General features: G+C 47.8%; 11 protein-coding genes across 11 annotated transcripts; 5 read left to right on the top strand and 6 right to left on the bottom strand.

Annotated features, from left to right (window-relative positions):
* Window positions 1–582: 582 nt before the first annotated feature.
* BO83DRAFT_426013 (D-glycerate 3-kinase-like protein) lies at window positions 583–1,512 on the top strand (the record flags this gene model as incomplete). Its single annotated transcript, XM_025535245.1, has 1 exon — window positions 583–1,512. One exon carries the CDS (start codon window positions 583–585, stop codon window positions 1,510–1,512), a length of 930 nt encoding a protein of 309 aa, XP_025389264.1.
* Window positions 1,513–1,559: 47 nt separating this feature from the next.
* On the bottom strand, window positions 1,560–3,717 carry BO83DRAFT_358672 (CeGAL family transcription factor; the record flags this gene model as incomplete). Its single annotated transcript, XM_025529318.1, has 1 exon — window positions 1,560–3,717. Exon 1 carries the CDS (start codon window positions 3,687–3,689, stop codon window positions 1,560–1,562), a length of 2,130 nt encoding a protein of 709 aa, XP_025389263.1. The 5' UTR covers window positions 3,690–3,717.
* Window positions 3,718–4,314: 597 nt separating this feature from the next.
* BO83DRAFT_416338 (Zn(II)2Cys6 transcription factor domain-containing protein) lies at window positions 4,315–5,402 on the top strand (the record flags this gene model as incomplete). The annotated part of the gene is made up of 5 exons (XM_025534692.1): window positions 4,315–4,414; window positions 4,465–4,523; window positions 4,577–4,590; window positions 4,661–4,723; window positions 4,784–5,402. Exons 1-5 carry the CDS (start codon window positions 4,369–4,371, stop codon window positions 5,400–5,402), a joined length of 801 nt encoding a protein of 266 aa, XP_025389262.1. The 5' UTR covers window positions 4,315–4,368.
* A 368-nt stretch (window positions 5,403–5,770) lies between these two features.
* On the bottom strand, window positions 5,771–7,171 carry BO83DRAFT_463414 (tellurite-resistance/dicarboxylate transporter family protein; the record flags this gene model as incomplete). Its single annotated transcript, XM_025537348.1, has 2 exons — window positions 5,771–6,932; window positions 7,116–7,171. The coding sequence occupies 2 exons, from the start codon at window positions 7,169–7,171 to the stop codon at window positions 5,771–5,773; spliced, it is 1,218 nt and encodes a 405-aa protein (XP_025389261.1).
* Window positions 7,172–8,421: 1,250 nt separating this feature from the next.
* Window positions 8,422–9,622, top strand: BO83DRAFT_463413 (putative tartrate dehydrogenase; the record flags this gene model as incomplete). Its single annotated transcript, XM_025537347.1, has 3 exons — window positions 8,422–8,677; window positions 8,723–9,111; window positions 9,173–9,622. The coding sequence occupies 3 exons, from the start codon at window positions 8,422–8,424 to the stop codon at window positions 9,620–9,622; spliced, it is 1,095 nt and encodes a 364-aa protein (XP_025389260.1).
* A 799-nt stretch (window positions 9,623–10,421) lies between these two features.
* Window positions 10,422–11,993, top strand: BO83DRAFT_463412 (sugar porter family MFS transporter; the record flags this gene model as incomplete). The annotated part of the gene is made up of 1 exon (XM_025537346.1): window positions 10,422–11,993. One exon carries the CDS (start codon window positions 10,422–10,424, stop codon window positions 11,991–11,993), a length of 1,572 nt encoding a protein of 523 aa, XP_025389259.1.
* Window positions 11,994–12,806: 813 nt separating this feature from the next.
* Window positions 12,807–14,160, top strand: BO83DRAFT_407420 (type I glyceraldehyde-3-phosphate dehydrogenase; the record flags this gene model as incomplete). Its single annotated transcript, XM_025533960.1, has 5 exons — window positions 12,807–12,950; window positions 13,006–13,572; window positions 13,630–13,744; window positions 13,801–14,008; window positions 14,062–14,160. The coding sequence occupies exons 1-5, from the start codon at window positions 12,863–12,865 to the stop codon at window positions 14,158–14,160; spliced, it is 1,077 nt and encodes a 358-aa protein (XP_025389258.1). The 5' UTR covers window positions 12,807–12,862.
* Window positions 14,161–15,024: 864 nt separating this feature from the next.
* On the bottom strand, window positions 15,025–15,573 carry BO83DRAFT_463407 (uncharacterized protein; the record flags this gene model as incomplete). Its single annotated transcript, XM_025537345.1, has 1 exon — window positions 15,025–15,573. The coding sequence occupies one exon, from the start codon at window positions 15,571–15,573 to the stop codon at window positions 15,025–15,027; it is 549 nt and encodes a 182-aa protein (XP_025389257.1).
* Window positions 15,574–17,110: 1,537 nt separating this feature from the next.
* Window positions 17,111–18,665, bottom strand: BO83DRAFT_416336 (flavin-containing monooxygenase; the record flags this gene model as incomplete). The annotated part of the gene is made up of 5 exons (XM_025534691.1): window positions 17,111–17,665; window positions 17,753–17,808; window positions 17,859–17,982; window positions 18,022–18,511; window positions 18,559–18,665. 5 exons carry the CDS (start codon window positions 18,663–18,665, stop codon window positions 17,111–17,113), a joined length of 1,332 nt encoding a protein of 443 aa, XP_025389256.1.
* A 1,447-nt stretch (window positions 18,666–20,112) lies between these two features.
* Window positions 20,113–21,996, bottom strand: BO83DRAFT_397885 (carboxylesterase; the record flags this gene model as incomplete). The annotated part of the gene is made up of 4 exons (XM_025533214.1): window positions 20,113–20,267; window positions 20,340–21,293; window positions 21,345–21,572; window positions 21,633–21,996. The coding sequence occupies 4 exons, from the start codon at window positions 21,994–21,996 to the stop codon at window positions 20,113–20,115; spliced, it is 1,701 nt and encodes a 566-aa protein (XP_025389255.1).
* A 662-nt stretch (window positions 21,997–22,658) lies between these two features.
* BO83DRAFT_463388 (uncharacterized protein) lies at window positions 22,659–25,062 on the bottom strand (the record flags this gene model as incomplete). Its single annotated transcript, XM_025537344.1, has 6 exons — window positions 24,638–25,062; window positions 24,376–24,575; window positions 23,915–24,324; window positions 23,344–23,857; window positions 23,234–23,318; window positions 22,659–23,140 (listed from the first exon to the last, which is right to left on the bottom strand). The coding sequence occupies exons 1-6, from the start codon at window positions 25,029–25,031 to the stop codon at window positions 22,659–22,661; spliced, it is 2,085 nt and encodes a 694-aa protein (XP_025389254.1). The 5' UTR covers window positions 25,032–25,062.
* Between the last annotated feature and the right edge of the window lie 180 nt (window positions 25,063–25,242).

Genomic DNA, 25,242 nt, shown 5'->3' with positions numbered 1-25,242 from the left:
CTAGCTTGTATATTGTGAGAGCTGTGATTGGATTTGGCTGGGTTAGTGATCCTGTGCTGTATGTTTCTGAATATTGCAATTTCTCTCACCTTTGCTGCTAAGGCTTTGAGCTACAATATTCCGGCGAAGGGCATGTTCTTCCTTATTATGAGTGAAGATAAGGCCATTCAGGGGCTCCATTAATATGTACCAGGGCCCTTTAGCAGCTTCTGAAAAAAATTACCATACAGGCACTGGTGTTATTGAAAGGCCCTGTTAGAAATGGTAGAACGGTCATCTCATCAATAATGCTCTATGAAGAAAGCTTATCCCAAACAAGAAGTCCTCTGTCCTATGTTTGCGATATGGTTGAGATAGTGAGCAGGCGGAGGTTTCTTTCTCCGATGTTATACTGGATAAGAACATCTCCGGGCGAAGGACCACCACTCCTCCGAACACAATGCTTGGCAGCAAACGTGTCTCCAATCTAGTCCAAAGTAAAAGCAGTACAAGTTGTAAATAAATTTAGCGCAAACACTAGCACTCACATTTCCTGTCCCTCAACCTGCAATCTCCGACCCTTAACTCCAATTTCTACCCGCCATGACCAAACCAACCATCCCCACTCAGGACATTCACAACGTTCTCAGCAATGTCCTACCCCGAATCAAAAGCCACATTAAAGCCCAAAAATCCGCAGCAAACAAGCGCCCGTTCATTTTGGGTTTAACAGGCCTTCAAGGAAGCGGAAAATCAACATGGACCGACGCACTCGTTCAGGCTTTGAACGATGAATACAAATACAACACAATTAACATATCCCTAGATGACCTTTATCTCGATCACGACGACCTTACCCAAGTACGAGACAATAACCTCTCCAACAGACTTCTGCGAACGCGAGGACAACCGGGCACTCATGATATTGCACTTGCAGTCGACTTCTTCGACAGCTTGTCAAAGTCATCGGAGAAAGTCATCCCATCATTTGACAAGAGCCTATTCAATGGAGAGGGTGGCCGAGCACCCCAGGACACGTGGCGTGGCATTCCAGCAGATGTCACCATCGACATTGTTATTTTCGAAGGGTGGTGTGTCGGGTTCCAACCATTGCCAGATGATGACATCTCGCGTCGCTGGAACCACGCGAAAGAGGTCTCCACGGGAGGCAGCTTGAAACAGACGCTTGGAGAGCACGAACTGGAGCATTTGCTACAGGTTAACGAGAATTTGCGTCAATACTGCAAATTATTCATGGGGCCGCAGTTTTTTGACTTCCTCGTTCATCTTGATACAAATGATTTAATCAATGTTTATGGATGGCGCCTCGAACAAGAACATGCCCTGCGAGACAAGAAAAAGGGTGCCATGTCTGATGAGGAAGTTATCCGGTTTGTGAAGGGGTATATGCCTGCTTACGAGCTGTACCTTGATCAACTACGGAGTGGGTTCTTCTCGGGTCAGCAAGGGGAAAGACAACTATCTGTCGTTCTGGACGAGCGAAGGAAGGTTATGGCAATTAGTCTCGTTTGACGTTATATGGGTACAGTGTTCGTTGGCCATGTACGATACAGAGCCATTTACAACATGTTTTCGTGAATTATCCAAGGGCCATCTGCCACGCTCCATAGATCGTTCATGAAAAGGTAAGATGGATCGGGGAAGGAAAGCGGATCCTGTCCAATTCCATGGTTGAGTACGGCGTTGCTGTTCGCCATGTTGCCGAATATCAGACCGGCGGATGTTTGTGCGTGGGAGCCGTCGCTCGAGTTTATGTCAATTATAACACTGGCATTGCGAATGATGTTGGACGAGTCGCAGTGTTCGGTTGGGTTAACCCCCTGAGGGGCAGAGTCTGTCGATGGTTCAAATTGTTGTGGGCTCATAGAAGGCGACCGACCATGGGACACTGTAGGCCCAGTACTGTGGATATTTGGAAAGGCGGAGTTCATGCCCATCGAAGCAGACGGATGACTTCTGTGCCGGGGCGCCCGTCTCATTGTCCCTCTGGTATCTGAGTGACCGAGCTGTGAGGCGTTTCCATCGGTCAAAATCCCTGCAGCGTTTTCATGCTCCCGACTGGACTGGTTCATTGATAAGGCAGATACCATGCTCTTAATACCCTCGATGCATGTTTCAGGCCAGCTACTTCCACGCAAAGCAAGATTCCGGAGGACAGAAGTCCCCATCCGACCGTATTTCAATGCGGTATTGATCGGTAGCTCACCTTCCCACGACGCGTACATCAAGATGAGACAAGCCATCCATGTTGTCCATGTAAAGGAAGGCCAGGTCATTGGTGCTTGAGATGGAGAAGACATGTATTTCTTTAAGGCTGCAAGCGCAGATCGCGAAGACTCAATACACGTTTGTAATGCATTTTTGTAATCCTGGTCCTGGTTGGGCTTCTCAGCGGTAAGCAATGGTCGGTTCATGGAAATAATAGCCTCGTGTCGTAGGACAATGAGAAGCAATCGATGATATGAGGCTAGTGGTGAATCTTCTCTTGTCTCTGTATCTTCATCGTCCTCCGTAGGATAGACATCGTCGTATACTTCATTCCACCACTGTGAAAGCTCGCCGTTAACATACGACGCCTCGACAGGACTGGCATGACTATGCAGGACAGACTTGTTGCGAAGCTCAATTATCAAGCCGCGTACCCGAGCGAATTTAGCAAGGTGGCAAAGTAATCGCAGTCGACTATTGGTGTGGCCATGTGAGGTTAAAGGAGTGGTTGAGTGCCTTTCTTCGCCCGGATAGCAAACATCAATGTCGTCATCTCGGATGCTAAGCGGGATACCGAGAGCCTGTGATAGATATCGTTCCAAAGTGTATATGGACCAGAATAATCGATATCTAATATCTTTTTCATGGCTACCGAAGCATGAGAAGCGAGCTGGACATCGATGCAATCCTAGGTGATATGCAGTTCGCGTGATGACACCACCGACTCGAGAAGCAGCGTTGAGACGTAACAAAGATGTCAGGGTAAGCTGGGCACAGAATGTCGCTTGCAGGAGTGGTACTGTGGTGGGCTCCATAAGCAAACTCTGTATATCTTCTATGATGTGACGTACAGATTGGAATACCAGAGTGGCCGGTACTGGTTCGGTGTTTGCACCCGAGCCATCTGTCTGTCGGTTATCGGCAAGAGATATCGAAACAAGGGAGCGAATGATAATCATGTCTAGTCGGCTGACGGCTGAAATGCCCTGTTTCGCGAGAGTTTCCATCGACTTGAGAACCGTTGGTGCATGAAGAAAGGGAAAGATGGGGTGCCAGTCCTCAAAATAGCGGCGAGTCCAACTGGCCAAATCATCAAATGAGAATGAGGGATCTAATTCACAGTTCAGCTCCCCCTTCGACCACAGCTCATCTGTACTGTAAGAGTTGAAGTCGCCGGAGTTTCGCTGCAATCGATCATCTTCTCCTGGCACCGATGTTCGATTCCGAGCTCGCTGCAACTCGGCGGATCGACGAGCAAAGGCGTTGTAAACCTGACGAACAAAATGAATACCACTAGAGCTTCCGAGAAAAGTGGCTGGTCCATCGTTTTGGGATTCTCTCATCACCCCGATCTCGCGGGGCGAAGGTCGTGATACACCTGCGCTGGAGGCTCGCTTCCGTCTTTTGGCAGCACGAGGAGCAGCATGCCAGTCGGTTTCATTCTCCTCCAGGCGGGAGTCAAATGAAGAGGGAGACACCATTTCAGTGGTTGTCTGTCGTCACATTTCCACGAAACTGAGTGTTATTCGCAGTATTTGAAGTGGCACGCTAGGAAACCGAGGCATGAAGTTATCGAGTTGTTGCGGGCAGTGCTTAAAGTTGCTTAGTCATTGCTGGTGCACTTGACCACCAAGTCGCGTGCCCGGTACTGCCCTAGGCAGCATACTCTGCTTGCATGAAACTTCTCAATAAATATGCAATAAATCAATATTTTCTCTATTTGCCAGACAAGATGTATTTTATGTCCCATACAGTCCAGTTGACCTGCTGGTTGTGGGTTAGTGTCACGTGACTCATTAATCTGTGCCACCATCACGACCTGCTAAGCCCTTTCGCACCTTCTAGTCGTAGTCTAGATAGCAAAATGGGAACCAACACTTAAGCCTCATACGTTTCCTCGCTCGGCAATCGAGCAGTCTCGAAAGTGGGCAATTACAGGCACAACGTCATATCAACATTTGGGAACTCGAACCTTAATTCACCATAGAGAGTACCGTCGGAGATTTCTTTCTCCGGATGATGCGTTGGCTCCCGCAGATACATCAAAATCAGTCCGATCGGCGGCAAAAGACACTTGGCTGACTCACTGCACTTGATAACTAGTTCCCCGGAGATATTCTAATTTTCATATCAAGTTGGTTGGACAACAGGCGGTGAGAAATGGGACGGCAACGATCTAAACGGGCATCCAGTGCCGACATGCCAGGTACGTATAGCGCCTTCACGTCTACGGTCATGCAATTTGACGATTACTAGAAGATGATGATGTTCTAAGTCCTATCTCCTGTGAGGTGTGCAGGCAGCGGAAATGCAAGGTGAGTTAGTATTTCGTCGAACTATTGTTTCTGCAGCGCTAACCCCCGCATAGTGCGATCGCAGACTGTATGATGAACCTCCAACCATGAATTCTCCCCTTCATCGGAGCTTTCTGGTCACTAACCTACCCCTGCAGCCCGTATTGCTCTCAATGCTCCAACGAATCATCAAAATGCAGATATCCTGAAAGCGGCAAGAGGTACGAACATTCCGTACGATCGGCCCGCACTCCACAGCTAATGAATATTCATTTAAACAGAGGCTTGCCTCTCGGATATCTAAATCAATTGGAGCAACGACTTGCAGAGACTGAGTCGGCCCTTTATGGTGCTCTCATGACATTGAGCTCAATGGGTCCAACAACTACTTTGGTCCAAGCCACTACGAAGCCGGAGTCGCTACAAAAATCTAAAGCTGCACGAATGGACGAATGGTCGCGCCTCCCACTTCGAGATTGGTCCGACATATACCACTGGAAGGCATCCGTGAGCGATCAATTTACCCTGAACCAGTCGCAAGAGGTACCGCTCGTGGACCAGTCCCCAGCTACCCATGTCATTTCAACTTCGCCTGCGGCTACGACCGTGCACAGTCATAGCCCTCGAGGTGAATTAGAAGCGTCGGGGCCGGCTAGTTTTGCGTGGCACCCAGGAGAAGATGTCAACATAGGCAGTCCCTATAATATCTATCTTCGACCCCCCGGGATGGTTTCTTCTCCGGTATACTCAAGGGATCCAGTTCCGGGTCCAGCAGAGACCATAGTTAATCCATTTCCTGACTTTAGTACCGCCACGGGGACGGGTAATAGTGGGAAAGAAGACGAGCATTCCACGATGGCGGACAAATTGTCTAAAAGCAAGCCTAGCATATACTTCTAATAGCAAATCAAATAAGAATAAAAGCTTTTGTCAGAGTTATCCACCGCCATAAATCGACGTTCAGAAGTGCGCTCATGACATGATACACCCAAAAAATGTCGATCGCGATAATCTAACGATAGGGTCCTGATGTTGAAAGAGTCCAGCCGCATCAGCGGATTCCTTCAACATCTCTCAAATTTAGACTTCGCCAAGGGGGCCAAGCCTCTACTCGGGATGGGTGGAGATCAAACGCACTCTAAAGTTAGGAAGCGCGACGCACAAACCCACAACCCGAGATGATTTCTAGTCCAAAAGTAGAGGCGGTACATTGGCAAAGCTGCAGCAATGGATCTCAAATCTATAAGACTTATATACACGCTAATTATCTATGATGCCACTGAATGTTTAGACGACACAACCTCTCCTTCCATATCTAGTCCTGCACCAATATGTCCCTCTGCTTCAAATCCCTCATCCATGCCTGGCCACAACGTCCGGCGGGTAAAATACGCCCATAAATGGAGACAAAAGCAGCCTAGCCATAGAGCGACTTGAATAATGGTTGCTGCACTGCCAACCCACTGGATAGGCTTCGAAGCAACCAAATCTCCAATTTTGATAGTTGCCAAAGCAAACCCAGTATTGGGGAACACAGTTGCCCACCAAGTGATATCAAACTTCCATTCATGGTGGGCAGCCAGGATGCTAAGCCACCCAAGCATCCAGAGAAAGAAAGAGAAGATCCACATGAAAATCGACAAGAATACCGCAACGATGAGTAGAACTTCTGCGGTGTTGACGTGCGAGGCCAAAGGGATATAATGAGCAGGGAACTTTTCTGTTGCAACCTCGGCCATGCCCATTAGCGCGACTGCAGTAAACGCCGGTGGTCCAATAGCAATGAACATCTGAGGTCTGCGGCGCATGGGCGGTAGGCCATGGTGGTGAAGGCCGTAGAAGTATTCACCTAGTATGAATAGAGAAATCAAGAAGCCAAAACCCTGCAAGCACGTTCCAGCAATAAGAATAGGGATGGCAAAGTGATTAGGCTGGGCGCCGGCGAGTAGTGAGGCAGTGGTACCGCCGAGCATGGCCGGAAAGGACGGAAGGAGGCGCACAAGCCAGAAAGGTTGGCGAGAAGCCATACGGGTCTGATAAAGATGCCAGTTAAGGCCAACTGCCAGAGAAATTGCCACGGCTGTATAGACCCAGAATAGGATCAGCTGAACATATTTCAGCCAACCTCCACAGGCAGGAACGCCATAACATTCTATTCCGAAAAGTATAGTAGCGAAGCCCAAAGCAGCTGTAGGAATGAGATAGGCTTCTTCCGGGTCGTTGAATGTATTTCTGAAGGCGTGTCGGTTTCGTGTGAATCGCGTGATGAGAGAAGCCCAAATGGCCAAATAAGTGACAATATCAAGAATGAAAAATATCTTTCCAATAACCATAAGGCCAGAAAACTTGTGAGGAGTGTTGTAAAGCAAAGTACCAATGCTCCCAGTGCTCATCGAGACTGAGAACCATCCCCAGGAGACCCGACAAATTCTGTCGACAAAGGTCATTGAAAGCATGATTCTATCTTGAGCAGACATCCCATAAAGACAAAAGCAACGTAATTTCTCAAACAAAATGACAGTAGAAGAAAATGAATAACGAAATGAAAAGTCTGTAGGGAAAAATGGCCGCAAAAAAGGGAGGTGAGGCAACGGCCAGGCCAGGTTTCCTGACCTCCGGATGGAGAAGGCAGTGGAGCCTAGGGGGTCTGGGGCCCCATGGATACACATAAGACGAAATGCCGACTTTCCGGTATGAGGTCAAATATGATATACACTCGTTCCGACCGATCTTTTTCCAAGGAAATACGCTCTCGGTACCGCGTTTGCTCGCATACACTGTTACTCTTGTTAGCTTTTCCCTTGATAGAGCTGTGCTCCAGTCATCCCTTGATTTATATCTCTTCCCTGAAAGTATACCATGCTATAGAACTGGTGGCAGTTAGACATATGGTAAAAAAAGATACCGCATATGCGTTTCGGCATTGAATGGGGGCTCTCGAAACTTGGAAGAAGGTCGGATGAAGTCATTATGTGGCCTGAAATTTACACCGGGAAACGAGCTTCGTGGTTAAATAAAACCTGGTAGTAATTGATTCATTCGCAATATATAGGAACTGGAGTCCGTCAAATGGCAGAAGTAAATAGCATCTCTCAATCAGTTTGGAAAAAGTTACTATTTAAGCTATCCGTTCATATGGTTGTATGCCAAGATAATGAGAGCCTAATAGACTTGGCAAGATCTCCCCAATTTCTTGTAGTAGCTGCAGATTAGATGTTTATTATTGCTTACTAGGTTGACTTGACCAGTCATCTTCCAGGTATTCATTATATGATGTCTGGGCATGGCTTGCTGTAGAAAACATTATTGCTCCGACCTACCCACTCTTCATGAGATGTAAAGCGCCAGACATGACCGAAAAAAAGTAGAGATCCTCTGGTTGACTCAACAGCCCAATTTATCTTGAGATTGTCTTTTATCGTCCTTTGAGATAATAAGGGGTTGGTCAGGGTCAGGGTCAAGTGCCCTGTGGATGTGTATACTTTGTCAATAGAAGCGTGGCTTAGTCAGCCCATCGTGACAATGCGAGTCACCCAAGAGGCTGCCATCTAGTTCGGATTACTCGTTACGAAACTTGCAATATGCGAGATTCTCATGATTGGAGAGAATTTACAACTACATAATCTGTCTCCCGTCATTTTTTCTCGCTGAGCCTTGGAGTCGAGACCATCTACCGGAGAAGGAAAGCTCCGACGCTTCATTTCTCTCAACCGGTCATCCACCGGACTTGAACATCTCCGAACCAAAATACCTCATTGGCCACAGAGTTAAGCGTCATAACAGATTGCCACTTTGAACTAGAGAAAATCAGATCACGCATTGGGCACCAAACTGCTTATAACCGGGCAAACACTACAGCTACCCCTCCAACTATCTCAAATCACTTCAAGTTTACACACACCGCCACACCTGATTCACAATGTCTCCCTCCGTCACTCGCAGAACATACAGCATTGCTTCTATCCCGGCGGATGGAATTGGTCCCGAGGTCATCGAGGCCGGTATCACCGCCTTGAATGCTTTGACCGATACCCTCCAGACTTTCAAGCTTGACTTCAAGCACTATGACTGGAGTTCTGAGACATACAAAAAGACCGGCAAATACATACCGGATGGAGGTCTTGACGAATTGAAGAAGCACGACGCTATCTTTTTCGGCGCTGTTGGCGCCCCTGGTGAGTACCCTGGCATCTGAAGACGAAATATTCTCACGTGTATAGATGTCCCTGATCACATCTCCCTCTGGGGTCTTCGTCTGGCTATCTGCCAGCCCTTCCAACAATATGCCAATGTTCGCCCCACTCGAGTATTCCGGGGTACCCAGTCTCCCCTCCGCAACTGCAACATTGGGGATCTCGACTGGGTCATTATTCGCGAGAACAGCGAAGGCGAGTATGCGGGCCAGGGTGGTCGTTCTCACACAGGCAAGCCTTGGGAGTCGGCGACCGAAGTTTCCGTCTTCACCCGTCACGCTGTGGAGCGTATCATGCGTTTCGCTTTCGAGACCGCCCAGAAGCGGCCTCGCAAGCTCTTGACTGTTGTTACTAAGAGCAATGCCCAGCGTAACGGAATGGTTCTGTGGGATGAGGTTGCTAAGATTACGGCTAAGGTAGGCCACTCTTGTTGAACACCCCTCCTATCATCCGAGCACTAATATGCGAACTTTTCAGGATTTCCCCGATGTCACTGTTGATAAGATGCTGGTCGACGCTATGACCACCCGCATGGTTCTGAACCCCAAGAGTCTTGATACTATCGTGGCAACGAACCTACACGCCGATATCTTATCTGACCTGGCTGCTGCTCTGGCTGGATCTATCGGTATTGCCCCTACTTCCAACCTCGACCCTACCCGCGAGTACCCTAGCATGTTCGAGCCTATCCATGGCTCTGCTTTCGATATCACTGGCATGGGTATCTCGAACCCCGTTGCTACCTTCTGGACCGCGGCTGAAATGCTTGCTTGGCTGGGCGAGCAGGAGGCTTCCGAGAAGCTTCTGACCTGTGTTGAAAATGTTTGCGAGCAAGGCATGCTCACTCGTGACTTGGGTGGCAAGGCTAACACCAAGGAGGTTACCGATGCTGTTGTTGCCGAGATTAAGAAGCTGGGCTCTAAGTAGAATTTTAGGATGTCTGTACTCTTGGCTCAAGAGGGCCTTCTGTTGTAAATAGAATTGCAATCTTACGAATATAAACTACAGATAGTAAATGAATATTAACCACTATTATTGGAGATCATGGAACAAGGTGAAAACGTTGCGAGTACTTGGCATAAGAAGTATAATCCCGCTTTTCAACTCTGAGGGGACAACTCCGAGCCTGAAATCCAGTCACAGATCGCCTTATGCAGCTCGTAGAATATCTTAAGAGTGCTACCAAGTTGAACACACTAATACGCCCTGGCTATCCTAGACATAGGGAAAGAGATGTGCCGACAGGAAATGATCATCAACCTCTGTGGTTTTTTGTTCCGATCTCGGAGATGCAAGTATTATGCGATATTTATCAGTTCTTGCATTTTTTAGCCTATTACGACAAAGCAGCGCACGCATGGCAAGTCTTTCTGCACATTGATGTAATTGCGTTATGAAAGTAGCCGGACATAGCAACCTCCGGTGAGTGTGGTCTGATTATCACTTCCTCCATCGTCGTGATGTGGTCCAATCATAATGCCGCATTAATTCAAACGCCAAGTATTCCCCGCAATGCATGGGGAAATCCTTGTGCGCTTCCCCAGATTTACGAGGACCCCAGGTCATTGACAGCATGTCTCGGGGTTGGCATCCTCTTACCAGTCCGGGGATGGTAAAGTCCTCGTTCGTCCTATATAAAGGAACACAGTCATTTTCCCAAGTATCAGGTTTGTTTTTGTTTACTCATCTTTCTCATTCATGACTCTAGGTTGAGACCCCATTCAAAATGGCTCAACAACTTTTGCACCTTACTGGCAGTGCTCTACGCATGGCCCAGGTTATCCTCATTGTTGCTCCCGCTTTTATTATTTTCGGCTACAACCAGGCCGGGGCTGGCCCCCTTGCTACCCTCCAATCTTGGGTAAAGGTCTTTCCTCAAATCGACACAATCAATACAACAGGTGCTTTGGAGGCAAAGAATTCAACTGGAAAGGGAGCTGTCATTGCGTCCTTCCAAATTGGTGCGCTGATTGGTGCGCTGTCGTGTACTGTCATTTCGGATCGTCTTGGGCGTCGCAAGACTATATTTATCGGGTCTATCTTCACCATCATCGGTCAATTACTACAAGTGTCAGCCTACTCTTTGATTCAATTTACAGTTGGCCGAATCATTCTGGGTATCGGTACTGGTCAATTCAGTGTTGCTGTCCCTGTTTGGCAATCTGAGTGCTCTTCCGCCAAGCATCGCGGTCAGCATGTCATCGCCGACGGTATCTTTATGTGTCTCGGTTATGCTCTGTGCAATTGGATCGACTTTGCCTTCAGTCGACTTCCCAATGAGAATACCGGTCAGTGGCGTGGACCGCTGTCGCTTTCCTTGTTGCCATCACTGGTGATCTTGGTCGCAGTCTTCTTACTCCCCGAGTCCCCGCGTTGGTTAGTGAGAGTCAACCGTACCGAAGAGGCAACCGCTAGTCTTGCCGCATACAAGGGCATGTCTCCCGAGGATGAAGCAATAAAGTCGGAGATTTCTGGTATTGAACTGTCTTTCGAGAATACCTCTCAATCCACAAGGGCGATCCGCGAGATGTTCTCCAAGGATGATGACGAGCGCTTGTTCTATCGCTTCTGTCTCTGCATCATCTTGCAATTTTTCCAGCAAATGTGTGGTGGAAACCTCATCTCGGTCTACGCCTCCACTATCTTCGAAGAAAACCTGGGCCTAAGCTCTAGTCTCTCAAAGATCCTCGCAGCATCTGCACTCACGTGGAAGTTCGTGTGCTGTTTCATCTCCTTTTTCGCCATTGATCGACTGGGCCGCCGGGCGGTATTCATGATCAGCGGAAGTGGCATGGCATTCTGTATGGCCGCATTGGCAATCACCACTAGCTTCGGAGTTGAGAACAGACAGGCGTCGATCGCATCGGTGGTTTTCATTTTCATGTTTAATCTCTTCTACCCCATTGGCTTCCTGGGCGGTAATTTCCTGTACTGCACAGAAGTCGCGCCCCAGCGCCTTCGAGTCGCCATGTCTGCTATCTCCACTGCCAACCACTGGATGTGGAACTTTGTAGTTGTCATGGTCACTCCGGTCGCTTTGGATACCATCGGCTACCGGTATTACATTATGTACGCAATCTTATCGGCGTGCATCCCGGTTTTGGTGTACTTCTTCTACCCAGAGACGATGAACCGGAACTTGGAGTTGATCAACCATGTCTTCCGGGATGCGTCGTCGCCTTGGCAAATTGTCTCTATGGCGCGTAATCTTCCCCAGGGAGAAATCACTCCGGCAGAGCTGGTCGCCTATAACAAAGAGAAGGATGATTGCTCTGTTGAGATGAGAGAACATGCATGATTGATGATATTATTGCTGGGTTACGTTGGCGAAAATTATGACATAGTCGAATTTACCTGTTTTACGGATTATATTCTAGATGATACAATCAGTTCAAGTTCAAGGTTACCGTGTTTGCCGCACCTACGTAAGGGTTTTCTAGCTGAATCGTAACCACTATACTTGTCATCTAGCCGCAGTAAAGACCAGCTGAAAATCACGAGCAAATATTAGACCTATGGCGTACTGCAAGCAAGGTCTGATAGGTGGGACGGGAATAGGGAAATATGACGGACCTATTAGGATGCTGACAGAAATGCCGGAGATAGACACCCCGCGGCTTGCCGGTCAAAATGCCGCAGCCTCATTCATCTCGGTTTATTAAGCCCTAGACCAGGGTTGGCTATTCCGGTCTTCGGAGGTTTCTTACCCCGACTTAATTCCCGGGGCTTGGTTCAACCGTTCAAGAATGTCTGGGCTTGGCATCATCAGCCGCGTCGGAGGTGATCTTTTCTGCGAAATTCGGGAGTAAGTGTGGGTCCTCCAATCGGATCGGACTATACAGCTTGCTGCCGGTCGCGATAAGCCGTCACATCCGAGGTCCACACTGGCGGTTGATGTATGTTATCATTATAGATGCCATGTGTCCTACCCGGTCCCGTCGGACTTGTTGGAAGCCGATTCAATGCCTCCTGACGTAGTGTCTGTCGGCTCCTAGAATCGGGCTGTGTCGTATACTGGCTGATTTGAAGTCGATTTGGTATCATATTATATATGACGTTGATCCCTAGGTGAAGGGATGGAAACCCTTGTTTATACTAGATAAATAATTATATTCAGTTCGGTATAACTCTTTTGCCTATTCTCGATTACTACATAGCTACATAATCATGGCTCCCTCCACCAATGACTCTCCAGTTGGCATTTCCACCTCACCATTCGCCTGCAGAGTAGGCATCAACGGCTTTGGTCGGATAGGTATGTTATTATACCTCCTCAGATCACAGCACAAAGCACTCAACATCATTCCTAGGCCGCAACCTCCTCCGCGCATCCCTCGTCCGCTCAGACATTCAGGTCATAGCCATCAATCACACATGCATTACAGTCGAAGACCTCATCTACCTCATCCGATATGACTCTTCCATGGGAGACCTTGACGATGGAACATCTATCCAAATAAAATCCGAAAATCTCATTATCATAGACGGCAACCCCATTACCTTGACCTCTGAGCGCGACCTGAAGAAGCTTCAATGGGATGCTCTGGGTGTCGACTATGTACTCGAATGTACAGGCAAATTCACAAAGTCGCACCAAGCTATAGAACACATCACCTATGGAAAGGCAAAACGAGTCTTGATCTCTGCACCCTCTGATTCGCCCACCTTTGTCTATGGCGTTAACTCCAACTCGTACCGTCCTACTGAGGAGAACCTGGTCATTTCTAATGCCAGCTGCACAACGAACTGCGTTACGCCGGTGTTGAAGGTGCTTCATGAGAATTTTGGTGTCGCTCAGGGGTTTTTGACGACTATTCATGCTGCTACTCGGTCTCAGCAGGTTCTGGATGGGTATAGCAAGAAGAACCGTCGGCTTGGTGAGTTAACCATTCCACACAGGTTTGATCGACCGGAACTGATTTCTCTGTTTGTAGGTCGTGGTGTCTTCAACAACATCATCCCGACAACTACTGGCGCTTCAAAGGCCGTTGCTTCAGTGCTGCCCGAGCTAAGCGGCAAGGTGACGGGCGTATCGATCCGTGTACCGACGTAAGCTTCACTGGGGTCTCTTCATAACCATCACTTACTAATTGAACTGGACACAGGCCCAATGTCTCAATGATCGACCTTACAATCAGCACCGAAAAGCCCACATCCCTCTCAGAAATCATTTCTACCTTCCGCGTCGCATCCAAGTCCAGCATGGCTGGCGTGTTGAGGGTTACAGATGAGGAGCTCGTAAGCGCTGACTATAACGGAAGCCCATATAGTGCGATCATCGATGCACCAGCATGTTCGGAGCTGAATCCTCAGGTGAGTAGGCGCAGTGGCCTTCATGGATCTGAGGCATGCTGACTTGTTTATAGTTCTTCAAAATCATGGCATGGTACGATAACGAGTGGGGTTACTCGAATCGTCTTCTGGATCTGGCGACACATGTCCACGCTGCTCAGAACATGCAATAATGTTCTAGATTGGATATAGTAATTTGTGAGCATGGAAAATTAGGGCGTTAGATGGTAGCGTCACTTGTGTCTTTGTCTATATGACTCCTACGAAGCTATCGGCATGGTATCGATTTTGATGATTTAGACTTTTTTAGCCTGGTATTGGATAGTATTTATGAGGAACACAGTTCTTTGTGGATTCTATGATTCTTCTTTTCTAGATGATCTCCAGCTTTGGCTGGCATGAATGCCGCTTCATAAGTTGTTATTATTGACGGCTAATGTTGGGCAATGGCCCATATGAGACTAATAAGTAACCACATCGAAATATATCATCGGTTAAACCGGACACAACATGATCATAGCGCCTCAGCTTTTTCTGGCTCAAGCCATTCAGGATCAATCAGCAAACGTGCAATGAATAACTGCGTGACAATTAGGCACCTCCACCGCCTTCAACTATTGCCTTTTGATGTTGTTAATTTTGTAAACACCATGGACCCTAGGCGCTCCGACCCTACCTGCTCGACCTTTGGGACAAGATCTGGGACTGGAACTCGGCAGTACATAGTATTCAATCAACAAGTGCTCATTATATTCTTCTATCAATAAAGGACTAGTACATACGACCACAGGGTGTGGAAAACAGGGCTTCCCGTCCGCTCAGCCGTACTTAAGCCACACGCCGGGAGGTTAGTAGTTGGGTGGGTGACCACCAGCGAATCCCTTCTGTTGTATGTTTTTTATTTTTTCTCTAGGTCTTTTTTTTTGGTTTGAAACACAAAAAACCAAACATGAATTCAACAGAGCGTAATACAGAGAGCATTCTGCACAACCCGCAGAGGAATACATCCACAAGGTATGCGCATGGATAGATGACAGTCAGGGATAGTAGGTGCCAACCACAAGAGGGTACCCGACTTCAGTGGGCCACTTGGTCAAAGTAGCGTCCCTCGCGGCTCCAACCTGGGAAGGGTTGATGAGGAAACCAGATCTTTCAAAGAGGTCAATTTGCTGGGTGGTCCAAAACCTGCAGCCTTCTCCTGCAAAGTTAAACTCATATTGATGACGCTTCTGGCTCAGTATTAAGTTGATGAAATCTCGCGCTTCGCAGCCAGGGCGAGCTTCAATTCGCACGACTTTCTGTGCCGTGGTCGATATCGGAACAGCATGCTCTAGATAGCTAATGATCAAAAAGCCCTTGCTGCCTTTGGGGTTTGTGACACCAGGGATATTGTAGGACGGAGTCATGTCAATTTGCACCGAAGTAGTATCCGTAACATTGAGATAAAAGCACCAATGATTGCCGCCATTTTCAAGCGGGTCATGGGCGACGACATCAACCCCCCGAATTGGAAGATCAAGCATAGTCTCTCTGTCTCGTGCGGGGACGTACTGCAAGGGCTCGAAAGGGGGCCTTTGATAGTTCATCTTGATCGCCAACGGAGTTGAAAGGGGTGGGGGGATTTGAAGCGGAGTAAGCCTGGGCGCGTGCGCAGCTTTGGTTCGATACGGACCCCTCGAGTTTATGGGTAGATAACCACTGCTGACCTGCAAATGTCATAAACTGTATGTATCAAGTTTGCTTTGGTACAAGCCTACGTGTCCTTAGACTTAATTCTCAAAGCAATATTAGCTTAGGCCAAGTAAGAGCCAAGACTGATTAGGTTACTACGCGGCTAAATGGTTTCCTGTTGTGTCCCATGGTGCTAGATATGTTTGCTTGATTTACACCATTGCAAGCACGATAAAGGAATGCTACGAGAACGTAAATGAATACCATTTTCCTGCATTAGGTTTTGATAAAGTTGATTTGCGTTTGCAAAACCCATAATATGTATGCATGATGTGCAGAAGATACTGAGGCGCTCAGTAGACATGTATCAGATTAAGAGGGAGTTTGATGCTCAATATAAATGTTCAAGGTGTTCCAGAGAACATCAGGATGTTGAGAGTATTAGGGAATATTGGTAGGACTTCTTACATAAATAATATCTCATTTAGTTATGTGTATAAGCTTATTTGGCACCAGGATTCCTCCGAACCCGCTGTGTGTATATGCCCCAGCAGTATAGCCCGGCTACTCTTCATAGTCACTTGACCATATATAACAGAAGAGACTTAACTATCACTACTAGCATTTGATCGTCGGACAGATCTGCGTCTGGCGCCAATTTCAATATGACCTTCTTAACGAAGCCATTCTTGGCGGATATGGCTGCCATGATGATACATAACAACTGCCTTTCCTGTGAACAGCTCTAAAAGGCCGACCGCATCATTCTCACTGGTGAACATATCATGATAATTTAGATTGTCTGTGTGACAGGTGTAATCTATTCCTTACATCACGCTCTTGTGTCTTGCTAGGGAGACGGTGTGCTCATGCAACATTTCTCACGCATATCTGTATATTGCCATTTTCGGGTATTCAAATTCTTTCTTTGAGTATTACCACATTTTTAAAGGTCATATGCAGTTTGTTGGTTCGTTCTAGCTTTCCTTGACCCATACGTCGTCACACCCCATGGCAGTGTCTCAACATATACTGAGCAATGCTCGACGTCTGCCATGCTTATAAGTGTAAGGGCAAAGCCGGAAGCAAGAAGGACTATAGACGTGAAGCAAACGGCATGGAGTAATTTCCTGGTGCATTTTCACCATCCCATCTTCCGTATTGCTTGGCGGAGGGGAGGCGTGAATTATTTATCTGTTCTATGTATTTATGGGTATATATACGAGACGAATAATGTTTTCTAGTACTTTGGTAATGGATTCCTCGCGCGGGAATGGAAGGCGGGATGAGAAGCAGATTTAAGAGTCCCCAGGCAGGTTATTTGAACTATTAAGGCGACCGCATACCATCTATTTTGATTTCTGACCTATAAATTCAGCACTTTATGAGGTGACCCACATTCTAGACAAGGCTAAAGCCCTTGTGATTCTGTTGCACAATCTTCTCCAATATCTACCTGTACGTCGCTAGCCCCCCAAAGTAAAACAACACGGAAGGCCTTTTCCCAGCTACATTCGCCCCAAAGATCCAGGAGGGCGTTTTCCGAAACAGGCTGTTGGCGCTTGCCTCATCGCATTGTCGCATCCATGCTTGTAATTCTGTGGTGTCAACCTCCACACATGAACCATTTACTGCTGATTTAGCTGCCGCCACCTTTCTCGCGTGGGAGATCATGTCGGAGATGAACTCCACCTGAATCTCAAACAAGCGCGGTATATTGGTAAACGGACCGTTTGGGCCGAGAACGGTGAAGAGAATCGGGAATCCAGGTATGCAGGTTCCTAGGAAAGAGCTGGGCTCCTGCTTCCACCGATCCTTAAGAGTCTTTCCCAGGACACCTTGGATATGCATCCGCTTGTAATTTCCATCTACCGCGTCAAAGCCTGTTGCGATAATGAGGATATCCAGCTCGTATTCTGATCCGTCGGCTGTCCGTATTCCTTTGTTTAATAATCGGGTGATAGGGTTGGTCCCAATATTGACGACATCCACATTCGGACGATTGAACTATTCATAGTAGCCTGTATAACACAGTGGGCGCCTGGCATACCAATAAAAGGGCATGAGCTTTTCAGACTTGACAGGATCCTTCACCATTTGACGAATCTTTCGGCAGATGAACTCCGCAGCAGCCTTGTTTGCTTCCTCATCTAAAAATATATGTCGCAGAACGTGCCAAACATAAAATAGAACCCATTACCTTTCGCCCAGGCATCTTCAAAGATTCTTTCGCGCTCTTCCTCGCTAACACTGAATGTGGGCTTGGAGCTTTCTTCGAAGCCAAAGCCAAGGACGCTGTTCCTTACCTCGCCCCATACCTGCTCCTAGCACCCATCCAGTTTTGCTCGAGTGGCGGCAGGGACCTCCGCATCACCTGCTGGAACGACATACTGTGGGTGACGCTGAAAGGAGAGTAGTTGCTTGACATTTTGATCGGCCAATGCAGTGACCAACTGAACACCTGTGGATCCGTTTCCAATTACTCCGACGCGCTTTCCTGTGAAATCATAGGAGGCGGGCCGATTCCCAGTGTGATACATCTCGCCTTCAAATGTCTTGAGCCCGGGGATACCAGGGTAATTGATTTTAGATAGCAGTCCCACAGCCGTCACAATATATCGGGCTGTTAACCGAGGGCCGGCTGATAGCGAAACAGTCAACAAGTTATCAACGTCATCATAAATAGCTCTTTGCACTTGCGTTTTAGATTGCATATATTTTCGTAGATCATGCCTGTCGACAACATGCCTCAAGTAAGCCAATATCTCGGGCTGCTTCAGAAACTCTCGTTTCCAAGGATATTCGCGGAGATCCTCAAGGTCCCACGAGTATCGGTAGAAATAAGATCGTGTGCTGGCTGTTCCATGAGCATACTCCTTTGTATCGTGGTGAGTACTTACTCGGACAATGCACCAGGATAACGATTCCAATACCATGTCCCTCCCATATCAGGTGCAGCTTCAATGACCTTGACAGATAGGCCTTGGTCTGTGAGCTTCTTGCACATGTAGATACCTCCAAACCCGGCCCCTACGACAATCGCATCAAAGTCGGTTCAAGTTGGAGCATATACAGGCATTGTCAAAGAGGCTTTCACGGTAGCAGACAGGTTTCTAACAGCTGAAATGGGTTGAAATAGCAATTAGAATACAAGCCGACATTTATCTAGATTTGTACGTGGTGTTGTAAAGGATGAACGCACCATCTATCCACTAGCAGTCGTAGATCTTCATCACCCCCATCCCCAACCCCCTGCTATTCCCCTCGAAGATCAGCCGGGGTGAGCATGTAGCCGTATGGATATGGTGAGCGGGGTAAGTCCAGCCGCGGCAGCCTTGCATAAATGAATATTGTCTCATTGACGCAGCTCCCACTCAAGGGGGAGATCTGCAGCGCGCTGTCAGTATACCCTGCCAGAATATTGCTCCTCCTGAGTCTCTGATCATTGCGCTATATGCGACGCGGTGAGAATGGTGAGAACGGAGCGGTCCTACTCCTTTTTGGAGTCATTTGCATCTGGACTCTGTCTTCAACTCAATACCAATTATGTTTAGTGTCAAAGACTGCCAGTCTCCCGCCTTGGCAGCTAATACACTCCTGGATTTTCAGAAAGCTCAATGGCACCCCCAAAAGATCCGTCTCAATTCTTTTTCTACGACACGTAGCCACTAGAGGTTTGTGTATATACTCTACCTCCTGGCGAATAGAACCAGGGACCTGTAATTGTAGTCAATTGCCGAAAAACGGACCATCTTACACGTAGAACCATACCATGCGGCAAGATCCCCTTTCCGCGGAACCCAATGGCAACATCACCACAGCTTTAGCAACACCTCCAGACCCTTTACTGGGCTCCCATTTTCTGTCATGTCTCCGAAGACCACCTGCCAGCGCTGTAGGTGTGACAAAGGAGGTGACAGCGCCCACTGGAATGCCGGAATTACTCGCCGCCAGTCGAGATTTACGTAACATGCCAGTTACTGCATGCTAGGTGATCTACCCGTTTACACCTGTACCACCAAAAAAGCCCGAGATTGAACTAACAAGATTGACCGTCCCGCATAACTTCTGTCAAGCTAGCAAAGTTGGTTTCCCTGCGTAGTAAATGTAGCTTGACTGATTCGGTTCATGAATTGCCTTCCATTTAATGTCAATGACTCAGGAAAATACTGTTCAATATGTTCTCTATCCTCGAGGACGAGAGACCTCGAGATGCTTCTTCAAGACTTCTATTTTGGTAGTTGAAAAATAGTTGAAAAAACATACAACAGAAGGGATTCGCTGGTGGTCACCCACCCAACTACTAACCTCCCGGCGTGTGGCTTAAGTACGGCTGAGCGGACGGGAAGCCCTGTTTTCCACACCCTATGGTCGTATGTGCTTTACGTATCACACACACCGCTTATATAGGTATATGCACTCTAATATTAGACTTCGAAGATACTTGATCTTCACTATTCCCCGAAACTACTTGCAAGGTGATCACCGATGTACTTGATGCCCTCCGCGCGGTAAACGTCCGACCTAACATATGAGAGATTCGAGACAGTATTGTCAAAGAAAATTATTTCCGGATGATCGATATTGTATCTCGGCCAGTGGACATCCTCTAAGAAAACAGTTAATTCAGCTCTTGGTTGAAATTGGGTACTAATCATAAAAATAGGTTGTGGGCCCTTACCTCCAGAATAATTTGGGTCCAATGTTGTCACAAAACTGACCCACATTCTTGACATGATTGTGCTCAAGTGTGAATAACTATTCGGTATGCTTTCCATGGGCGTCTTGTTGGAGTCATACCACACGCCATCACCGTTATGAAAGACGTAGGGAATTTCTGTACCATGAGTGGCTCCGACATAGGATCCAGCAGCAGGGCCATTCCCAGGACTGACAGCGTCAAACCTGTAGCTATACACCGAGATATTGCGGGATGACCAGGTCTGGCTAGCCAACCTACGCGCGCCATGGATGTTTACATCACCCTGAAATGCGGCCACACGCTTGTATTGCCTTCCATATCCGGACGGTGGCTCTCCAACCATTATGGCCGGGATCCCAATCTGAGGAATGTTTGGGTATAGGGCCTCCAAAATATCAGTAGTAGCGTTGTCAAGGCCCCAGCCTTTGACTAGCTCTCGAAACTCGGCATCCGTGTTGACTCCCGGTACAGCAAATGCTGTCCCTTCGTCGGCGTTAGCTCCAATCAGGTATGGAACTTTGACAAATTTGCCCTCCTGAAGCTGAATCGTGCCACTTCCTTCAATGAAATCGTCATCTATGACAGGAATGAATTTTGCTCCGCTGAGACCTGATATAGAGTGTACGGGTACAATAGACGTGTTGTCGAAGATACTATGCAATGTGTCAGTTGGGATCGTTCGGAGACAAGCCAAAGTATCCGTTGCTGAACTGTAGCCTGATGCATTCACAATGCCATCATAATAGGGCTGCCAATCATCAGGCGTCGGATAACGTTGATAAACATTCGGGGCACCACTTTCACTGATTGCTGCACGGAATATACCATCATCGCGCCCTCCATAAGCAACCAGATGCGTTCCAACACTATTAGCGCCGGCACTTTCACCCCAGATCGTAACCTGGGCAGGGTTGCCACCAAAAGCAGCAATGTCTAAGTCATGGTCAGATCCGTACTATAGGTTCAGCACAAATATATACGTACTCTCTTGTATCCAATGTAGAGCTAAGCGTTGGTCTCTAAGTCCCAGGTTCCCTACTCCGGCTTCCTTCATCTCATTGCTCCACATGAAACCCCAGCAATGAAGACGATAATTTAGACTGACTGCGACAATGGGCTTTCCCATTTGAACTGACTGGTCAACAATGAAGGAAAGATTATACTGTTTCTCTGATGAAGAGCCGGAAGTGTATCCGCCGCCATGAATCCAGACTGCGCCCGAGTGCAAGGTCAGTTCTAGCCCTTATGATTAGATCCAGGATGATTACTGACCAGCAACGGGCAGACTGCTAGGAGGATCGATGCTTGCTGGGCGGACGACATTCAGTGTAAGGCAGGCTTCGGAAGCACCCTTGGTCTGATTAAACCCGACACAAGCGGGTGAGTATTCCGTCGCATTTCTTGGTACCGGCCAGGAGGTGTTCATTGGCCGTGGGGTCTGCAAGCGAAGTTCGCCAATAGGTTGCTGTGCATAAGGCATGCCAAGAAAGAAGTCTTGATCATAGACTGGGTTGTGAAGTCCATAGTAGGTGCCATTGTGTACAGTAACTGAGGGGTTTGGAGTTATTCCTCGATGTTCCACTTTTCTGGCACTTGCAATCAATGGAATAACAAGTGCTAATAGAGGAAGCGACATAACTAGCATCATGGGGCTTTTCCTGGGAATATGTGAGTTTCAATTTGTTGAGTTCAAAAAACGTTCTTGCGTGACTAGAGGGCATTTACATACTAAGTAACTAACCGAGATGAGGAAGATAGCCGGAACAGATCCGGAACATAGCCGGACGTTGCTCCACGTTTGAAACTTTTTTACAAAGCCAATGTATGAGTCATTTATTTGCTGGCTAAATATACTAGCCGTGCTACTTACTCACTTTGGATGAAATGGTTTATTGGACTTTGGTACTATACAAAGATACCACGTATTTCCGGATCTGCAGCGGAGGTAACATGAGAAGAGCAATCAGCGCGGAAAACGTCCGCTAATAGCTGCTGAGAATCGAAGCCACATATGGAGGGAAATGATGTCTCCTTACCAATCGGACGAACCGGACCGATCAGGGTATTCAAAGCCCTCATCTCACATTCTCTTACCGTCTAGTGCAGCATGGGTCCCAAGCCTAGACCTTGGAACGCTGATGCCAGAAATGCAGAGAAGGGCGGGTGGATGTTAATCATAGAGGCAGGGGCCACAGTGGTCTTGGCCGTCAGTTGACGCATGCTAAGCACTGCTCGACATACAATGTTGATTGGGTGATTAAATGCTTTAAGAACAACAAATAGCAGGCAACAGGAAACTCATTCGACCGTAAAAAAGAACTGATCGAATGGATCAATGTCCATTAACAGGGACTCCTCGAGTTCCATACCATCTATATCACCCCAATCACCAGGGTCATGGAACATCTGCGCACCCTGTGTCCCGTTCAAAACTGGATCTAATGCAACCCCGCCTGTCTCAGCACTCCGGATTGCACCAGCCAACCAATCATCGTTCCAGACAGTGTACGAATCTTCTCTATCCCTAGCATGCGCAGTCGAACCTCCGTCAACGGTCGGATCTATCATGAGGATCTGGTCCATGTAGTCCTGTACCGTGCGGTAAACCTCTCCCGCGACGCGGTTGCGGAACTTTGTCACTGCATCATTGAAGCTGGTCAGGATTTGATGGTAAAGCTGGGCCTGTGGGCTAGTTCGGCCAATATCATCGAGAAGATGTAAGGTGCTGTTGAAGAGACTCTCAATGTCACGGCGAGGCTCTCCAGCAAACATAGAGAAGCCTAGGATAAGGCCGGCGCCAAAAATCCAAGCTCTATGGGTAGACATTATTATCAAGTCTTTTCAAGATAGGTTTGGAAGGAAGGAGTTTGAACAAAGCGAGGAGGTAAAAGGGGGCATACTTGAGGAGACAAAAGTTTCGAAAAACAAGCCCCGCCGACTTTGCCCGTCGACACATATCTATCATGTATAAGGAAGAACTTACGCACACCTGGGCCAGTTTGGATACTTTATTGTTCTTAATAGCGACATCAGAGGCCTCATCCGGGTCACTGATCAAATGGTCTGGTGCTTTCCCACGAAGACGAGATACGAGATACGCGATCAGGTACGGACGGGTTACGAGGATCACCGCAAAGTAGTATAGGCAGGAAACGTGAATGCTTCCAACAAGTCGCTGCCGAGCTGCAGGTTCCAGATATGGTGGGCTGTGGGAAACACTCCGGAACTGGCGGAGAGAGGCGGGCAGGCTAGAACTCCATTTCCGGAGTTGGGAAAGCAGGCCCTCGGCTGTGGGGACGTCGAGAAGTCCGCCATTGCTGAGAGTGTCGACGATATTAATGAGCAAAGTGCATCCATTGCCAATGGCATAGAATGCTGAGTGAGGATTCAACTCATCGGTATCTGACATACTCTGCACTAGGGGGAGGCTTCTTGGCCTGGACAAAACAAAGCTGCTGAGAATATCAAGATTACGCATGCTGTGCCAGATTCTTCGTCTGCCAGGCTTTGTCAGTTTTCATCGTTGGCACTAGCAACCAATTGCTATAACTCACCTACTTTCATAATCTTCTTTGGAGAGCGTACTATCGTAACCCTCAATGCTATGAAGCTCTAGGATTATGGCTGCTCGTGCAGCTACCCCAAGAAACATTGAAGCGGCATTTCGATTGCAGGCGCCCAGCATGTAAAATGCCATTAGCAAGAAAAGCCGTACAGTCCCGATGTTCTGGCCCATCAGCATGTCGTTGAACGCTGCCTGGCGTGCACGACGGAAGTACTGGTTCGCTATCTGGGAGTCTCTATCTGATCCTCTGACTTGGGCACCAATAGCTAGGGCGACGCCTATGGCTGCGACATCCTCCCGCCTCACAGGTGCAATGGATGTGGGCTGCCCCGAAGAGGTGTGTGCTTCAAGTAAGGCCTCGACCTCCCGGGCTGTGAAAAGATCCAGAATTCCGCTTGTCTGTGTACATTTTTAGAGACGATAGTAGCAGGCTTCATCCTAGGTACTTACTGCCTCGTAATAATATTCTATGTATGAGTGAATTCTTTTGGGCTCAATATTTTGATCGTCCTCGGTTGCAGAACAAAAATCTGTATCAATTATAATGTGGTGTCGCTCAGCATCCGTAAAAGGCACCGAACCCACATAGGCCTTAATAGTTTTCCGGAGGAAATGTAAGAACGACATAGCGGAAGTTTCGCCCACATCAACTACAAGAAAGCATAGTTTAGGTTCTCGAGATTCTGTATCTGGCACATGGATAGTTCCACACCTTTTGTTGACTGTTCCGGTGCAGAAGATAACCGCTCACGCAAAGAGGTTTCAGGGGGGCGAGTATCATCACTCCGTGACTCGGGTGTGACCATCACGGATACTAGAGTGTCAAACTCGAATGGTGTATTCTCATTCTCAGCGGCGGTAACCCTATTGCTCTGTAAAAAGCTATCCTGCCTGTCAGTGACCCGGCTGTGTGTATTCTGTACGGCATCACCCGTCCTCCGTTTGCGACGGTCCATCCCAGAATAAGCACATGTATGAGCTTGTCCCCGTCGCATACATGAGGAACATGGACGTTGTGAGTCGCACCGGATTTTCAGGGTCTTGCAGGTCTGACAAGCGTGGCTGGACCGTCGTCGATCTTCCGGGCGCACTTTCGGACGTGGCATGACCGGGAAAACGTATTGTAGGGTTTGCCAGTTGTGAAAAGGTAGGGAATTTTGACCAGGGAAGTGGGAGGCCTCCAGGGAAGATACTCGGAACTGGGTCTAAGCTCTCCAATGTTTATTTGTCTTTTTCCAATCATTCTGAGCACAGATCCTACCCCGCACTAGAGGCTGGGCGTTGCTGTGATAAGTCTGAGATGCAATAAACGGTTAG

Source organism: Aspergillus eucalypticola (genome assembly GCF_003184535.1).
Source record: "Aspergillus eucalypticola CBS 122712 chromosome Unknown BO83scaffold_9, whole genome shotgun sequence".
Lineage (NCBI taxonomy): Eukaryota > Fungi > Ascomycota > Eurotiomycetes > Eurotiales > Aspergillaceae > Aspergillus > Aspergillus eucalypticola.
The sequence above is the reverse complement of the archived record's forward strand: the minus strand, read 5'-3'. Positions and strand labels throughout refer to the sequence as shown.